The 12,806-nt window shown below is 33.6% G+C and overlaps 1 protein-coding gene across 9 annotated transcripts in view; it reads left to right on the top strand.

Annotated features, from left to right (window-relative positions):
• Positions 1-12,806, top strand: part of NAALADL2 (N-acetylated alpha-linked acidic dipeptidase like 2) — a 1,180,713-nt gene that overhangs the window by 644,890 nt on the left and 523,017 nt on the right. For all 9 annotated transcript variants that reach the window (XM_074367722.1, XM_074367706.1, XM_045511272.2 and 6 more), the window contains one exon: positions 7,969-8,242. In XM_074367722.1, coding sequence (XP_074223823.1) covers positions 7,969-8,242 — 274 coding nt within the window. The remainder of the gene's footprint in view (positions 1-7,968; positions 8,243-12,806) is intronic.

Below are 12,806 nucleotides of genomic sequence, written 5' to 3'. Positions count from 1 at the left end.
TTTTAATTACCAGGAGAGTGTTTTCTTGTTGAGATCATTCTCTCATGTTCTTTTGTTAAATGTTTTGCTTATCTGTGTGTTCTATTTTTTTCCTCCAGTAAATACACATTGCTGATGTAATTTAAAATATACTTTTAAAGGGAGATGGTTTTAATTTTTCTATGAAGAATAAGTAATCAATAATCTGAGATCTTTCTAAACTTAACTTTGTCATTGTGCTCTTATCCTTAACTTTTAATGACCTATAGGGGAGAAAGAAAATATGTTACAAAATGAATCCAGTGTCTGGAATTCAAATATGTGTCGATATATTCCAATATCATGAACTCTCTCAGAAAAAGAGAAAGATAACAATAGGGTTTTGTATTTCCAACCATGAATCAAATTAAGTCCATGTGTATATTCTGATGCAGTCCTTATACTAACGTAGATGCTGTTCTTCTTGTTTTAGTACGTGGGATGGCTCATCTAGGAAAGGAGGAGAGAAAGCAAAATAAGCTTTATTATGTCCCTGGAGGTGCTAGAGATTGTGCTGAGCACTTTGCGTATGTTATCTCACTTAATGCTCTCAGAAAAAAACATAGCATATTATTGTTCAACACATTACAATATGGAAACTAAATTGAAAAATATAGTGATATGCACAAGGTCATCTAGTTTATATGTGAAGACCAGAAATGTAAGCCCCCTTTTCCTGAATCCATAATTGACAATCTTTCTATTCTAGATCCAGCTCCTCCCAAAGCTCCCATCTCTCCCACCCCCAACCCTACCCACTTACCATCTACCAATCTTCTATTGACAGTGTTGTCCAATTATCCTGGGTTATTTATGAGATTCAGTAGATGAGGTTCTGGCCCACTAGGAATAGTGTATGTCAGAAATATATCAACATCAATGCTGCTCATTTCTCGTCTAGCAAAAGCCTTTTTGTTTTTTTTCTTCATGTATACAATAGAGATGGAGCTCTTAAATGACAGCTTATTCAAATATCTCAACGTGCAATATGCTTTTCTTGTCAAAACTCGTTTTCTATCATTTTAACATTTACTTTTCATTTTCCTTTTTTTTTTCCATACTGTCATGACTTCCAATGACCAGACATCTCTACAGATTGATTTGAATGCATTTCATAAAGTTAGGTGTATTAACAGTTGTTTTTCTCATTATTTATGCAACTTGTCATGTAATGGGTATGACTTAATAGAGAAGATTTCACTCTCGAGTGCTGAAATGAATCTGCCTGTGAAGGAAGGTAGTCTTGATTAACAATTGATGAGAAACACTTAAATTCTTGCTGATTTTGATTGTTGTCTTGAGATAAACATTATAATTCATTGTTCTGACAGTAGCTTTAATCTATTTGCAGTGTCACAGAAAGACAATATCTAAAAATTATTTTTAAAATATATTGATTCCTCTCATTATATAAAATTACTTTTGTTTTAGTCAGCCTTGCAGGACTACTCTAGATTTAATTTGCTATATTAAAAATAAACTGAAATAAGTATGTATCATGTTAAAATTATATTTTTAATATGGTCTTAACAGTATAATTAATAAAAAGTATTTACTGATTATTTGCTGTGATTCCCATTTACTAGGCACAAGAAACTAGTTGGAATTTCAGGATATATTAAAAGATTTGTTCTTAAAAAGTTTACTTTTTAAGATTAGTAAAATACATTAATAATTTTGTGTTAATGCCAAGAAAAGGGAATCATGTTAGTGTTTTAGGTACTTTAAAAGATTCTCAGTAAATATGCTTGTTCTGAAGTATGAAAATAAATAATTTTTGTTAGGATCTTACTGAAATGGAGTATGCTTCTCCCAGTATTTATTCATTGGATCATAGGGTAGTGACTATTTAAAACAAGAAACCATGTAAGTTTCGGTACCATCTAAGTTTATGTCATTGCATTAGAGAATCAAGCAGATGAAATTGAAGACTTACTTCTTACTGATTGGATTAACTTGTCCATTTTGTGAATCAACTTTGAGGTTTAGTTTAGATGATTAAGGTGACTTAATCAGAAAGTGACCTTTGACGACTATTTTCCCTGAAAAACGGAGAAAAGATCTCAGGTATTATTAACAGTAAGTATAACGTTATGTTCAGGACTGGTACATTCTATAAAAGCTTATTAGCCTCCATGAATTGTATTAACCTTCATTTTGTTCAGTCACATTTCTTCTTTCTAAAATATATTTTTAAATGCTTCATCATAACATACTACTGTATTTTTTTCCTGCAATCCAAATGTGCACTCCTTATTAACCAGGATGAAACTACTCCTGTACTAACATGAGCAAGGATGAAAAAAATTGAGTTGCATCACTTGAGTCTTGAGTTTGTTTGTTTGTTTCTTTTTTGGTCTGATTCAGGTAGTAACAGATATATTGGCAGTTCATTTTATTTCTGCATGACCTGGCATTTAGTCAAGTTTATTTTACTGTTTGTATAATATAATATAATATAAAGTTATAAGTAATAGTATAATATAAGGTTAAAAGTAATACCAAGTTAATGAATCAAGTTTTGTTGGAGTACCAGCTTTATGCAGGAGACTTAGCTGGAGATCAGCACGCCCATCCGCATGCTTTCTGTAACTTGCAAGTGCAGACGACTGTGCATCATATTTTCTTTGATCACAAGGAGAGGCAGCTATTAAGATCTCTTTAGGTTAATCTACCTCTGTGCTACTTTTTTTTTTTTTTTTTTTTTTTAAATGAAGTAGGTAAGGAGCAGTTTTCTCTTCTCGGTCTGGTGGTTCTCAAACTCTGTGGTTTGAGCTATTGTATTCTTGAAAACTTACTTAGATTTCCCTAAGTCTTATTTTTCCATGAGCATAAGGATTGCTTTCCTCTAACCTCACATCATCTATTTTTTTCTTATTTTACCCCGGTTCTGTGCTTTATAACATTCAACATTTTTATTGCTCTTGGAAAGCATCTAAGTTTGGAAGACTGCTCCTTCTAAACAGCAGTGCCATAGAGTGGAAATCTAAAGTACAAAGTAGTGGAGTAGAAATCTGACCTATTTAATCTGGGACATTTTACATCTTGATTACATTACCTAACCCTAAAATTTCTTATCTCTAGAATGGTAACAGTCATTACATGAGACTCTTTCTATAAGACCATTACGCACAATGTTTTCAGGCTCTGTGGTAGAGGTTCAATACATGATTTGCTGTTAGTATGTTACTTTAGAAGGAAGGAAGTAGTTGAATAAGTATGCTTTCAGTTGGCATGGTAATAATGACTGCCTGGCAGGGAAGATGAGGTGATGTTGCCTTTCCCTCCTAACCATTTAATTTCTTGCTATCGTGTGTGATAAAGTTTTACCATGCATTTCAGTCTTACTGTTTCTAAAACAAAATTAAGAGATGAGAAGTCAGTTCACACTATAGAGTCTTTCAATTTACTATACATATAACACATGATTCAAATAATTTTATTAACTACATTGAATACCAAATCAAATAACAACCTTAATAAACTTTTGACTTTTCAATATGTGAGAAATATCCACTGGTATGGTAGGGGTGTGTGTGTAGGTTATTGTATACACACACAAGAAAATCTCAGTGGCCCTTACTAAGCGTGCTGTTTGTTTTCTGTGTAATGCTTGTGTGTTTCTTTAGGTGCTTGCTTTCCTCGTTCATTTACAGTGTAATCTTGGCACTCACTCTAGTGCTTGGAATACCACATGCGTCGCTTCCTCCAGTTCTAACACCAGTGCTGTTCTGTGGCTCATCCAGTAGCAGGTGTTGAACACTGATAGAAACAGAATTTTGTCTACAAAAGCCAAAATCCTCCCATTTCCAGTCTCTACTGGCCAATGAAACACTAATGCCAAAGTTACTTCCAAATTCAAGTCTCAGGCATGACAGTTCATTTTGCTTCCTGCCAAAACTACTGGCCCATGCAATCTCCTTTTCTAAAAATTAAGGCAGAGCAAAACTTTTGGTCAAATACTTGGTGATTTTAGGTGACATACTCCTAGTTTTGCAGCTTTTTTTTGAAATTAGTAAATTGAGATTATACTGCAGTTAATTATTTCATAACATTTCTCTTTGAATATAGCAAACTGCCTCATTATAGCAGAATTGTTCACCATAAATCCCAAAGTACTGAGGGGAAAAAGGTCAGAAAACTAGAAATTCTCAAATTTAGACATTTTAATATTCTTAGTAATTCAAAGTGATTAATGAATAGAATCACTTGACCAAACCATTTGTATCAATAAAACTGATTTCTTCAAAATAATTTAGATTTAAAGGATACATAATTTCAGACCATAGAACTCATATAGCTTCTTTAGTTTGTTTTTTGTTTTTTTTTTTTTTTTTGCTGGGGGAGTGCAAGAGGTAAGACTGAAGTAAACAATTGGATAAATTTAAACTACAGTTTTAAAGGCAGCAGAATTAAAACGTAATCTTAGGAAGACTGGGCTTGAACTGGTGATTATTAATTATGTGGAATGTTAGGCAATATTTATTAAGAAATTATGTTTCCTCCAACATTTTTAAAGACCAGTATTTTATAGCCATGTGTATACCAAAGCTTTAATATCTTTTAGGATGCATTTTTGTTGAAATAGTTTTATTCTTCAGACTACTATAGTACATGTCCCCTTCCATCCAGTCAACCACCTTATTATACAAGATTTAATAAGATGATCTCTATCAGGTAGAGATAATGTCTAAAATGATATATAAATAAATTTTGAACAAATACCTACAATGTAAGTCCATAGGAGAAGCAGGAACTTGAGTCATAATTCTTAGCTGCTTATCCAGATTTTTTTCCATCTTAGATGTGGGAATAGCAGTCAGAACTTACAGAGAAATCACGTTTTACCTATATAAGGAGTTAGGTGCTCAATTTGGTGCACTTCTGTTTTTGGTATTTTTAAGTAGATATTATGAAAAACACATAGAGGATGCATACAGTATCACACATCTCCATTAAAGCACTGGTATTCCGAGCAGACAGGACAGAGAGAAATCAGCAAGGGAAACAAAACTTGGAATAAAGTACTGTGGCAAGTGGTGAAACCGCAAAGCTAGAACTTTAAGGATTAATAGCAAGTGACACAGAAAGCAGGGAAAGAGCTGTTATTCAAAGAAGAACTAATAAAAATTCTTACAGCATTAAAGACATTGACTCGGCAGTTCATAGTTCTCCCATAATAAGAACGTCAAGTACAGACAATTTGTAGTTTAAGAATAATACCTATTTTTCAAAAATTATTATATTCAAGTTCTCCGAAAGAACAGATCGAGAAAGTGAATACAGAGGTGAAAAAAATAATGAAGATGTTCTTGAGGAAGAACAAATAGGAGGGCTTGCCATTCTGAATATTAAGGCATATTCTGTGGTAATAGTAATGAAAATAGAGTATCATTGTGGATATGGATCAAAAGTCTAATGGAATTGATTAAGGAGCCCAGTCAGACCCACACACATATAGAAATTTATATATGACAACTGTCATTGCACATGAATGAAGAATGTGACAAAGGGAACTAGGGTGATTCAGAAAAAAAAAAAAAGTAATATTCCATGCATTCCTACCTCACACACACACACACCCACACACCCCCATTCTGGGTAGACACTGAAATGTGAAAAACTGAATTCTTTAAAACTGTTATGAGAATAACTTCATTACTTCACATTTCAGAAGGATTTTGTAAGCACATCAGAAAAATGCAAACCATTATATTGAAAACCATGGGCATTAAGATTATAAACTTTTAATCACCCTAAAACATGACATTGAAAATGAAAGAGAAGCCAAAAACTGGAGAAGATAAGTAGAATATATATGAGCTAAAAGAAAAACTATCCAGACTATATAAAGACTTCCATGAATGTGGTGAATGGACACAGTCAGTCACTGCATGGAAAGGGAACATGGAGGGCTAAATAATACATGAAAAGCTCTTTATTAGTCATCATGGAAATGCAAATTAAACCCACAGTGGGACACAGTTGTACCCATTTTGGCTTGTTTGTTTGTTTTTTGAAGGGTAGGTAATTAGGTTTCTTCATTGATCTCTTCTTGGAGGAGGTACTGGAGTTTGAACCCCTGACCTCTTGGTTACTGAACATGCACTCTACCACTTGAGCTATACTCTTCCCCCACAATTTTACCTTTTTTGGACTGCAAAAATTAGGTACTCTGAAAATAGGACCTTTTAAATAATGCCGGTAGTACAGAAAACTTTGGAAAACTATTCAGCATACCTTGCAACCCAGTGACAGTATTTGTGAGTTAAACAAATAATGGTACACAATTTAATACCCACTACCCTTGGTAAGAATATAAAGTAAAATAAAATACTGAACAGCACCAGCTATTGGTGAGGAATGGAGGAATAATTCATGCAGAGCTGGCAGGAGTATAATCAGAACCTTTTAAAGAAGCATTTTGGCATTTATGATTAAAGTTGCACAAGCACATACCCTATGGAGCAGTAATTCCTTCCCTAGAGAAATTCTGACATATGTCTTCTAGGAAACATGGATAAGAATGATGAATGCATCATTGTTTGCAATCATAAAAAACAAAGTAATTTAAAAATACTTATCTTAGGAAATTGATAAATATACCTAGAGGAATCTCAGAAATATAATCCTGAGTAAAGAAATCACAAAAGAATACAAATATTTACTATAATCATCATATCGTAAGTTGCTAAGAGAGTAGATTGTTAATATTTTCACCACAGAAAATAATGATAGTTATGTGATGAAGGAATTAGCTAATGCTATGATGGTAATCATTTGCAATATATAAGTATCAAATCATGATGTTATGTGCTTTAAACTTACATAATGTCGTATGTCAGTATATGTAAAAAAAAAAAAAAAAGAATACGTATATAAGATACCAATTGTATAAAGGTAAAAATCCATAAAGCCTAAGGAATGAATTATTAAGGACTTATACATGCATATATATTAAATCTATAAAAAAGACAAGAAGAACCGCCCCCCCCACCCCCCCAAAAAAACCAGATTGGTGATTATCCTGGGGCCAGAGTGAGTGATGGAATAGAGTATCTAGGGGCTTTCAATAGTATTGGAGGTGTTATGCTTACTAGGCTGGGTCATTCTTCCATTATTCTTCATAATTTTTATATGTTATACATTCTTTATTCAGTTTTTCATAGCATTAAAAAAAGAAGTTGTAATACAAAAAGGACATATTGTTTAAATTGAAAGTGAAATAGAGAATACACAGATCCTTTACTCAGTAATGTTAGCTTAGCACTGGATAATATTTAGAAATTTTTCAGCATTGGAACAAATTACTAATTCTTCACTAGAGCCCCTACAGAAGTATTTTATTTATCTTTTGAGGTCGTGTTGTATAACATACACATTTTGAAACATTTAATGTTTTGTTGTGTTGCTTACATCATAAAACATTTTGAACCTGAGACTAATAAAAGAAACGGCAGAATAAAAGTCTTGCCCACTCACTGGTGGACTTACGCCCATCTGTTAACTGGCTAGAGGAGAAAAGAAATCTCTCTGAATCATTTTAAATAGCAGTGGCTATGAATTAATCACATCGCCGTATATGTAATCTTGTCTCAGTCAGCATGACTCCTAGTTTTGGAGCTGGGTTTTAAACGGATTATGTTGATGTCAATAGAAGGACCAGAACCAATGAAAGAACTGGTTGGCATCAATTGCTCTCTGCTCTGTAGTCCCACAGTGCTTTATTAGTTCTTAATTTAAGAATTTAATTCATTCTGCTTTGATTTTATATAATTTCCTTACAAGCTCATCACCTCTACCAAACTCTGAGTTTCTTATGTAATGTCCTGTCTCATTCATCTTTCATATCCGACATCTATTAATAATAATTCATATACTGAACAATCATAACTCAAAAGAATAAAGATTTTCCCATTTTTTAGAGCATACTTTTTAAATTTCTTTCAGAAATTTGGTACAACTATATAAAAGTGAAGATGACATGGAAATTTCAAAGAAGATTAAGACTCAGTGGACTTCTTTGGGCCTAGAAGATGTACAGTTTGTAAATTACTCTGTGCTGCTTAATCTGCCAGGCCCTTCTCCCAGCTCTGTGACTCTGAGAAGCAGTGGCCAATGCTTTCATCCTAATGGCCAGCCTTGCAGCCAAGAAGCCAGGAAACACAGCAGCCAAGATCCGCTCTACTCATATGCTGCCTATTCTGCCAAAGGAACTCTCGAGGTAATATGACCATTTGTCTCTGTCATTTACAGTGAAATGGAATTAGGAAACAACAGCTTTCATCTAAATTGAACTAACTGGCAAGAATGCGACATACAAAAGTAGCCATTCAGTGTTCTCAGTGTGGAGCTGCCAGGGAAGGGGAAGGAAGATTTGAATTGCCTGACCCTTTTCTTGTCATATTTTAAAAGTGAAAACACACTAGAAAAATTTAATTCCTAAGTGTTGAATGTGTGACTGAGTCATTGACGTTTTGCCTTGTCCATGTAGTGCAAGTTCATTTCATTCTTTGGTTCTGAAGAGGCACATTTTAATAGATCGATATGGACAGAAAGAACAGAAGTGGAGGCAGTTGTGTTTGAGACTGTATGCTCACAGGAAAGGAAGTGGAGAATTGATGTGATTATCCACACATTTAAGATCTGAAATGCAGTGTTTCTGTTTTCTTAATGGAAAATATACAAACGAGGGACCAGTTGTGAGTTACTGCTTTACTCTTTTGGGGTTTGCTGGGTTTTGGTGTGCTGAGTTTTTGGCATTGTGGTTAAGTGTCTGGCTTCTGGAGCTTCATGGATTAGTTTCAAATCTCAGCTCCCCAATTATCCACTGCGAAGTAAGCATCTAGGGTTGAGTTTTCTCATCTCTGTAGTGGGGATAATAATAGTTCCAATTTTATAAGCTTGTTGCAAGAATTAAATTACTTAATATATGTAAATTTTGGAGGATAGAGCTTAGCCCATGATAAGGACAATATAGCATTTAGATACATAGTTTTTAATTGGTTACTAGCTTCCTTTATATAGGCAAATTTTTCCACCTCCATTTAAAAGTATCATTTTTTGTGTATATATATATGTGTGTGTGTGTATATATATATATATATACAATATATATATATATATTTATTGAAGTATAGTCAGTTTACAGTGTTGTGTCAGTTTCTGGTGTGCAACACAGTATCTCAGCCTTACATCAACATATATATATATATTCATTTTCATATTGTTTTTCACCATAAGTTAATACAAAATATTGAATATAGTTCCCTGTGCTATACAGTATGAGTTTATTATTTATCTAGTTTATATATATATTAGTATCTGCAAATCTCAAACTCCCAATTTATCCCTTCCCTCCCTTACCTTCCACCTCCCAGTAACCGTAAGTTTGTTTTCTATGTCCATCAGTATGTTTCTGTTTTGTAAATAAGTTTGTCTTTTTTTTTTTTTTTTTAGATTCCATATATAAGTGATATCATATGGTATTTTTCTTTCTCTTTCTGGCTTATTTCACTTAGAATGACAACCACCAGATCCATCCATGTTCCTGCAAATGGCATTATTTTATTCTTTTTTATGGCTGAGTAGTATTCCATTGTATAAATATACCACATCTTCTTTATCCAGTGGTCTATTGATGAACATTTAAGTTGCTTCCCTGTCTTGGCTATTATAAATAGTGCTGCTTTGAACATTGGGATTCAGGTGTCTTTTTGAATTAAAGTCCCCTCTGGATCTATGCCTAGGAGTGGGATTGCTAGATCAAATGGTAAGTCTCTTTTTAGTCTTTTGAGGAATCTCCATACTGTTTTCCATAGCGGCTGCACCAAACTACATTTCCACCAACAGTGTTCCCTTTTCTCCACACCCTTCTGAGCATTTATCATTTGTGGATTTTTGAATGATGCTCATTCTGACTGGTGTGAGGTGAGACCTCATTATAGTTTTGATTTGCATTTCTCTGATAATTAACGATTATTGAGCATTTTTTCATGTGCCTATTGGCCATTTGTATGTCTTCATTGGAGAATTGCTTGTTTAGGTCTTCTGTCCATTTTTGGATTGGGTTGTTTGTTTTTTCTTTATTAAGCTATATGAGCTGTTTACACATTCTGGAAATTAAGCCCTTGTCAGTTTCATCTTTTGCAAATATTTTCTTCCATTCTATAGGTTTTTTCATTTTGCTTATGGTTCCCTTTTCTGTGCAAAAGCTTGTAAGTTTAATTAGGGCCCATTTGTTTATTTTTACTTTTATTTCTATTACCTGGGTAGATTGCCCTAGGAGAACATTGCTAAGATTTATATCAAATAATTTTTTGCCAAATGTTTTCTTCTAAGAGATTTACAGTGTCTTGTCTTGTTTAAGTCTTTAAGCTGTTTTAAGTTTATCTCTGTGTATGGCGTGAGGGAGTATTCTAACTTCATTGATTTACATGCAGCTGGCCAGTTATCCCAATACCATTTGCTGAAAAGACTGTCTTTACTCCATTGTATGTTATTGACTCCTTTGTCAAATATTAATTGACCAAAAGTCTGTGGGTTCATTTCTGGGCTCTCTATTATGTTCCATTGACCCATATGTCTGTTTTTGTACCAATACCATACTGTTTTGATTACTGTAGCTCTGTAGTATTGTCTGAAGTCTAGGAGGGTTATTCTTCCAGCTTCATTCTTTTTCTTCATTGTTGCTTTGGCAATTCTGGATCTTTTGTGATTCCATATAAATTTTAGAATTATTTGTTCTAGTTCTGTGAAAAATGTCTTGGCAATTTGATAGAGATCACATTAAATCTGTAGATTGCTTGAGGTAGTATGGCCATTTTAACAATATTAATTATTCCAATCCAAGAACATGGGATATCTTTCCATTTCTTTAAGTCACATTCAGTGTTTTATAAAACTGTAGATTTCCTTATTTTGTATGAATGAAATATTTGTTAATTATTGGCATAGATTTTTTTTTAAGAATCTAACTTACTATTAATGCTGATTAATGTAATTGAAATTATTGAAAGTTACATTACAGAAATACATGGTTGTTCCTAATTTTTTTTAATTTTGAGGGGCTGGCATAGGAGGGGCAGTTAACTGATGCTTTGACATTGATTTTGTTCAGAGTTGAAACATTCTCTGACTTTTAGCAGAAGAACTTCATATAAGCAGCACCACCTTGAAAAGCCTTTTCATTAATTAAAACTTAACATAATATTAAATGTCTGCAGTATTTCTAGCAAAGGACTCGTGTGAGTTGATTTGGTTAGTATACACTATGTCTAATAGGCAATAATGGAAATGCATCTGTGTATTAACAGAAATAAAGGGGCACTGCTAGCATTCTGTCTTTGGTTCAGAAAGCTTTGGTCTCAAGGCAAGAGTCTAAAATCACCCCCCATATTTTCTCTTACGTTTCCAACCCTGCATAAGCCCCACACATTTCCAGGTTCTTCTTTATCCCAGTTAATTCAAGTATAGCACAGTTATCTCCTTCCATAAACAAAATCATGTCCAAAATACAGGGCAACAACAAAGCCCCAGAAGCTTGAGTGGGTCCTTGGAATCATCCCCATCTATTTGCTTTTCAATTTTCTCTGACAGACATTCATTATTGCTTGACGTGATATGGAAAAGACATGGAACTGTAACTTGTGACTCTGTTTCCTCAGGATAGAAGTCTTTAATAATCCCCTGGCCCCCTGGATTGTTTATATTCCTATGTAACCATATCTCTGAGGGTTTTTTACATTTATCTTATCAGTTATAAGTGTTTAAACTGTATTTGTTTCATACAAAACAAAAACAAGCTGTACTACAGAATCATGGAAGTACTTAAATGTTGGTGAAGTCATAAGTCATGGAACCCTAGTACACTCTTGGTGGGATTGTAAATTTGTGCAGCCACTATGGAAAACAGTGTGGAGGTTCCTCAAAAAACCAAAAATAGAACCATATGATTTCACATTTCCACTCCTGGGTACATAATTCAAAAAGGTACACTCACCCCAGTGTTCATAGTAGCATTATTTCTCTCTCTCTCTCTCTCTCTCTCTCTCTCTCTCTCTCTCTCTCTCTCTCTCTCTCTCTCTCACACACACACACACACACACACAAGAATATTATTCAGCCATAAAAAAGAATGTAAGTTTGCCATTTGCAACATCATGGATAGACCTAGAGGGTATTCTGCCTAGTGAAATAAATCAGACTGAGAAGAAAAATATTCTGATATATCACTTATAGGTGGAATCTAAAAAATACAACAAATGAATGAATATAACAAAATAGAAATAGACTTACAAATACAGAAAACAACTAGCAATCACCAGTGAGGAGAGGATGGGGGAGAAGGCCAAGACAGGGGATTCGGAGGTACAAATTACTATGTATAAAATAAATAAGCCTCAGGGATCTATTGTACAGCACAGGGAATATAGCCAGTATTTTATAATAACTTTAAATGGAGTATAATCTATAAAAAGTATTAAATCACTGTGTTATATACCTGAAGCTAATATATTATAAATCAACTATACTTCAATAAAACACTACCATTTTTAATAAAGAAGTGTTGAAAAAGATTTAAAATAAAATAGCTGTTAAAAGGGAGAAATAAAGTCAGCTATAGATATAGAAGTGTGCTCCATGTTTGAAATATTAGGCCTAGATAAAAGGGAGTAGTGTGAAAAGAACTACAATGCAATCATGGATAAAGCAAACACCTTGTATTTGAAGAACATAATTTAAGAAATTAACCATGCAAATTAGATGAAGACACTGGCAATAAGTAT

This window comes from Camelus bactrianus, chromosome 1, assembly GCF_048773025.1.
Source record: "Camelus bactrianus isolate YW-2024 breed Bactrian camel chromosome 1, ASM4877302v1, whole genome shotgun sequence".
NCBI classification, from domain to species: Eukaryota; Metazoa; Chordata; class Mammalia; order Artiodactyla; family Camelidae; genus Camelus; species Camelus bactrianus.
The sequence above is the reverse complement of the archived record's forward strand: the minus strand, read 5'-3'. Positions and strand labels throughout refer to the sequence as shown.